Here is a 5,762-nt window from a genome sequence, read left to right as displayed (position 1 = left end):
TGAGGAGGTGCCAACCTTTATAATGACAAAAAGTTAAATCTTCCGCATGACACTAGGTCCTCCAGAGGGAAAGAGAAAAATAGGATGGGGGTGGCCATCGTCGATGGGTAATGGTTTATTTTACTATTTTTATTTAGGATAAGTTTTGTGTTCTTTTTTCTTGCATTCTAAATTATAATTTAGTTAAATTTTATCATATTTCAAATATCTCTATTTTATCATTTTTAAATAAATATTAAAATATATGAGTTTATATAGATACACCATCAGAACATATTCCATCAATAATTTAATAAACTAAATTGATAATATAGAAGTTGATGTATTTTCTCATAACATAGTTAAAATTACAAGAGTTTTGTTTAAGATAAAACTTAACAAAAATGGTTTGTGATTAAAGGAGTATCGATCTTTGGTGGATTAATTTTTCATAAAATTGGACAGTTCGTATTTCTGCTAGATCTGCAATTTTCAGGTCAAAAATAAAAGGTTCCATATTTTTATGCATAGGTATAAATTGTTCACGAAATTTATTACAGTTTTATTTCACCCGCTCTATCATGAATGGTGAGTTTAAACTGTTGCGTGTAAATCCATTTGTCAGAAAAGCGATAAAAAAATTATAGTTTTGATAGTTAATTAACTTAGTATTAGAATTGAAATTAATAATCTCCGTGGGCGGCTACATCGGGACGAGCAAACGAGAATCATCATCCTACTCCAAAGTCCAAACCGAAGAGAACGCCTTCGCCATTGTTTTTGACCGTTTGTTCTTTGTTGGATCAACCAGAGAACTGTCCTCCCAAACCAAAATTGCCGCCTTCGCTTCGGAGTCCTTCCACGGCAGGGACCCGCCGGAGCACCACCGCCTCCGTCCATGTCCCTCAACCGCCTCAAGGAAACCCTCAACGCCTGCTCCTCTTCCTCCTCCCAACCACAGACCCAACCGCGCTCGCCGCCGCATCCCGCTCTCCTTCCGCGGAGACCCCCAAAGACGTCCCTTTCGCAGCAGCTCCTCCGCCTCGAGGCCGCCACCTCTTCATCCTCCTCCTTTTCCTCCAGGCCCATACAGCTCCCACCCGCCCCCAGGGCCCCGATCGAGAAGCCGCGGGAGGACGACGAACCGCCGTCGTCGGAGGATGAGGACGAGAGAAAAAGTCGCCCCATTATCCGCCGCTGCCTGCCTCCGCCACCAGCGGCCGCCCTCGAGTCCCTCGGGCCATACGAGCCACTTGTGCTCTCGCTGCCTGGAGAGCACCCTGTCGTCCAGGTACCGTACTGCGCCTGCGTCTCCTCGGTGGCAGTAGATTCGTTAGGGCTTGTCTCGCAAGAATGACTTGCGCACGAAGTAGTTCAGTTTCAGTATACTAGTACAAAAACGGATTTATGGCAACATAAGTTTGATCATTACAAAGTATTTATGAATACAAACCCGATATAACCACGTTTCTAGTGTAAACTTTTCATATGAATATTATGATTACACTAATTATTGGTCAAAGATGACAAAGTTTGAATTTTGAAATACATGCACTCCTTGTATTTGGGGATGGAGTCAGTAGTGATAAATCCTACTTCTTGTGAGAAGAGGGAGAGCGAGAAAACATTGCATAACCGTTTGCCATGGCATATCTTGCTGTTCTTGATGCGGTTTATCTCAGTTAAATAGAAATTGGTAAATGAATACGTTGCGATTGAGATAGTTCCAGGGAAATACAATACAAGAAGACAATAGTTGATGCCCTGCGGTTTATCTCAGTTAAATACAAGGAGACAGTAGTTGATTATGAGCCATTTGCATGCATTTTATATCATAACTCAACTTTTACACGTTCCATGGTTGATGGAACATGTATTATGTGGTTGATGGACTGCTTTGTTTCATCATTTGACCTTCAGGATTTATGTTGGACCAGATCTCGAGGTCTCTTTAACAATACTATTATTTACAACGAAGCTGAACTTAATTAATTCTCTGTAGTGAAGGGGCTGACAACTTGTTTTTTCTGGGAAAATAGTTGCCCCTTATTTATTTATATGGTTCTGCTGTGTTGCTATTGTTTCTTTCATGGACTCATTTATTCTACTTTCTCTTTAAGGCTGAGATATTGTTTTTGCTGATAAGTTTTTTCCTAGCATCAAGAAGCATCGTAAATAATTGCATGATCCATTTCTTTGGACTACACCAAAACCACTAAAAAAATTACTCATGGGCAAAACTCAGACATGGCCAAGGTTTTGGCAAAACAAGGGTGTTCAATAGTGCTCAACCAAAAGTATCAGCTACAAGCATGAAAAGTAAATGTGATTTGCACATGTGCACACCATGCTTTTATAGCATAGAGCTATGTTCTTACATGATTATTGTTTGCAAAACATTATACTTGATTTTGTTTCTTCATTTTCTGTGAATGGTTTTACATCTTTGTCCACTGTGGGATTGTTTTATGTTCAAATTTAACACCCCCAAAAAAATTCCATCCTGTATTATTTGTAATCATCACACAGAAATGCATTTTTACTTGTGTCTCTGCCCAAGCCCCTGATCGTTATAATTATTCATCAGTTTAATTTCTGTACTTTTTTTTATCTGGTTGTAGGTGCCCCCATCAATAAATGGTAGGCTACTTGCGCATCAGAGGGACGGTGTGAGATTCTTGTACAATTTGTATAGAAACAATCATGGCGGTATTCTTGGAGATGACATGTGAGGCTTCAAAATTGCAGATGATCATTTTCTTTAAGGAGATCGATGATCCTCATTTCGTTCTTGAAATAACCTTGAATATCAATCAAGAGTCTTCTTTTAGATAAGCACTCATTCAATCATATTAAATGTTGGTGGGGATCCAAATTATTTTAGCAAAGCAATTAGTTTTCTCAATGTAGTTTGTTGTTGCTGGTGCATAATACTAAGTAAGTAAGCTCGGCTTATTAAAGGTTAGCATATGCATATATGTACACTGTTGATATAGTGACAATCAACTCATTCCTATACGTAGAAGTTACTGGGCTCTTTGAATCTTACTGCACTTCCTGTTCACCTTTTAACATGATTTCTCTTGTGATTTAGGGGTTTGGGAAAGACCATTCAAACTATTGCTTTTTTGTCTTCTGTTATTGGAAAAGGCAATGGCCATGAGCAATCATCAAACAAAGGAAAGAAAACTGGCCCTGTACTCATCCTCTGCCCTACTTCGGTGATTCGGAACTGGGAAAATGAATTTTCTGAGTGGGCAGAATTCTCTGTTGCTGTGTATCATGGTCCAAATCGTGATTTGGTTCTTGGAAAAATTGAAACCCAAGGACTGGAGGTACTCATTACCAGTTTTGATACTTTCAGAATTCATGACAAGATTTTATGTGGTATCTCGTGGGAACTTGTGGTTGTTGATGAGGCACATCGTCTCAAGAATGAAAAATCCAAGTTATATACAGCATGCTTGGGGATAACAACTCAAAAGCGGTTTGGTCTCACGGGGACCATAATGCAGAATAAGATCATGGAATTATTTAATCTATTTGACTGGGTTGTGCCTGGCTGCTTAGGGGATCGAGAACACTTTCGAGCCTATTATGATGAGCCTCTAAAACAGGGTCAGAGGCTAAGTGCTCCTGAGACATTTGTTCGAGTTGCTGATACGCGCAAGAAGCACCTTGTTTCCGTTCTTAGGAAATTCTTATTGAGAAGGACAAAAGAGGAGACAATTGGACATCTTATGCTTGGGAAGGAGGATAATATTGTTTTCTGCAAAATGAGTGATGTTCAAAAACGTGTTTATAGAAGAATGCTGCAACAACCTGATATACAGATCCTTATTAATAGGGATGTACCCTGTAGCTGTGGAAGTCCTTTACCTCAGGTTGAATGTTGCAAGAGAACTGAACCAGATGGTGTTATATGGTCTTATCTTCACAGAGACAACCCTGATGAAGGCTGTTCTATATGCCCCTTCTGTCTTGTTCTTCCTTGCCTCGTCAAGCTTCAGCAGGTTTTTCCTATCCTATGTTATTTGGAATGACAGCAGCAGCAACAAGCCAACAACAAAAACCTGTTCATTATTTTGGACATTTTTTTTTTGAAAAATCTGATATCTCTTCCTTTATTGTAGATTAGCAACCATCTGGAGCTGATAAAACCTAATCCAAAGGATGAGCCTGAAAAGCAGAAGAAAGATGCTGAACTTGCAGCTGCTGTCTTCGGTGCAGATATTGACTTAGTTGGTGGTACCACTAAAAGTGAAAACTTCATGGGTCTCAGTGATGCTGAACATTGTGGAAAGATGCGAGCACTAGAAAGGCTTTTGTCACTGTGGACTCAGCAGGGTGACAAGATTCTTCTTTTCAGTTATTCTGTCAGGTTGTTCATTTATGCACTAACATTTAGCTCATAAGTTGGCAAAGTTATATTGTTATGGTGGGCCAGGTGTACCAGCGCCGGAAGCGCAGCCGTGGCTGAGCAGCGGCAACAGCTCGCTCGCGGCGTGCGGCCTCTGCATGGTGACCGCGTCCAGAGCGGGCGCCATTCCTAGAGTCTAGGATCCCAGATTGAGTTCAGTTAGTCGATTTGAAGGAAGTTAGTCAGTTTGGTGAGTTTGTTAGGATGTGGCTATAAAGCCTAAACACTTGGTTAATGATAAGTTTGGCTGGAGATTGATTAATCTCTCCCGCTCCCTTCTCGTGTTCGTGCGCTCTTGCTCTCTGTTCGACGCCGACCGCCAGGACGGCATCGCAGCCTCGCCACCGCCGTGAGATCAAACCACGTCCTCCCACAACCCACGATTACTTCCTCAGAGGTAGTAGTAGCCATCATAACAATCTGGTACCGATGCCAGGCCCGATGTCTGGGATTCCCACCACCGCGCTCTCCTCCTCCGTCGTTCCGCCCATCCACCCTGCTTCCACCGCCGCGCCGACCACCACCACTGCCCCACCACACCTACCACGGGCGTCTTTTCATCGCCCCTAGACACCCTCACTGCCGCCATCTATGGCCTCCAACGTCAGATGGGGCAGTTCGCCACCCGCCTGTCAGCCGTCGAAGGGCGGGCGTCCATTTCCCCGAGTGGCCCATCCGCCAGCAGCCCTCCGCCGGCGTCCCTTCCGTATGGGTTGCCGGGCTACGGCTGCATTCCGGTGGCGCCGTCGACCGCCTCCGTCGTGGTGCACACGGAGGCGTCGGTCCAACCGCCAATCCCGTCCGCGCCGGTGCCGATCACCCAAATCGCCTTCCCGCACTCCCCGTCGCCACTCCCAAACTTCAATGTACCCCCGATTCCGCCGGCACCATACGAGGGCCATGCGAACGCCCTCGGCGTCCCTCGCTTCCAGAAGCTGTACTTCCCGACGTTTGACGGCAAGGATGATCCCCTGGCCTGGCTGAACAAGTGCGAGCACTTCTTTCGGGCATATGGCGCACTCCTGAGGCGGACAAAGTCTGGCTCGCGTCGTTCCACATGAACGGCGTGGCACAGCACTGGTACTACATGCTTGAGCGTGACGCCGGCGACGACAGCGCCATTTCGTGGCCACTCTTCAAGGCGTTGTGCCACCAACGCTTCGGGCCGGCGCTCGGCACCAACCACCATTCCGACCTGGCGCGCCTACCTTTCCGCGGGACCGTGGCCGAGTACCAGGAGGCGTTCCAGGCCCGGATGGTGCACGCCGGGCCGCTATCGCAGGCGCAGCAGGTGCAGCTCTTCACCGGGGGACTGCTGGACCCCATCCGCACCGACGTCGAACTCCAAGGACTGACAGATCTC

The 5,762-nt window shown here is 45.0% G+C and overlaps 1 protein-coding gene across 1 annotated transcript; it reads left to right on the top strand.

Moving 5' to 3' along the window:
- The first annotated feature begins 726 nt into the window (after nucleotides 1-726).
- LOC136533182 (switch 2-like) lies at nucleotides 727-4,396 on the top strand. Its single transcript, XM_066525753.1, has 4 exons — nucleotides 727-1,270; nucleotides 2,601-2,707; nucleotides 3,074-3,992; nucleotides 4,113-4,396. The coding sequence occupies exons 1-4, from the start codon at nucleotides 878-880 to the stop codon at nucleotides 4,392-4,394; spliced, it is 1,701 nt and encodes a 566-aa protein (XP_066381850.1). The 5' UTR covers nucleotides 727-877; the 3' UTR covers nucleotides 4,395-4,396.
- Nucleotides 4,397-5,762: the final 1,366 nt, after the last annotated feature.

The sequence above is a fragment of the Miscanthus floridulus genome, unplaced genomic scaffold, assembly GCF_019320115.1.
Source record: "Miscanthus floridulus cultivar M001 unplaced genomic scaffold, ASM1932011v1 fs_79_2_3, whole genome shotgun sequence".
Taxonomy (NCBI): Eukaryota; Viridiplantae; Streptophyta; class Magnoliopsida; order Poales; family Poaceae; genus Miscanthus; species Miscanthus floridulus.
The sequence above is the reverse complement of the archived record's forward strand: the minus strand, read 5'-3'. Positions and strand labels throughout refer to the sequence as shown.

Excerpts from the sequence above, each read along its gene's own strand:
- LOC136533182 (XM_066525753.1), top strand. The coding sequence starts at position 878 with ATGTCCCTCAACCGCCTCAAGGAAACCCTCAACGCCTGCTCCTCTTCC. Across the intron at positions 1,271-2,600 it reads GAGAGCACCCTGTCGTCCAG|GTGCCCCCATCAATAAATGG; the intron begins GTACCGTACTGC and ends ATCTGGTTGTAG. Across the intron at positions 2,708-3,073 it reads GGTATTCTTGGAGATGACAT|GGGTTTGGGAAAGACCATTC; the intron begins GTGAGGCTTCAA and ends CTTGTGATTTAG.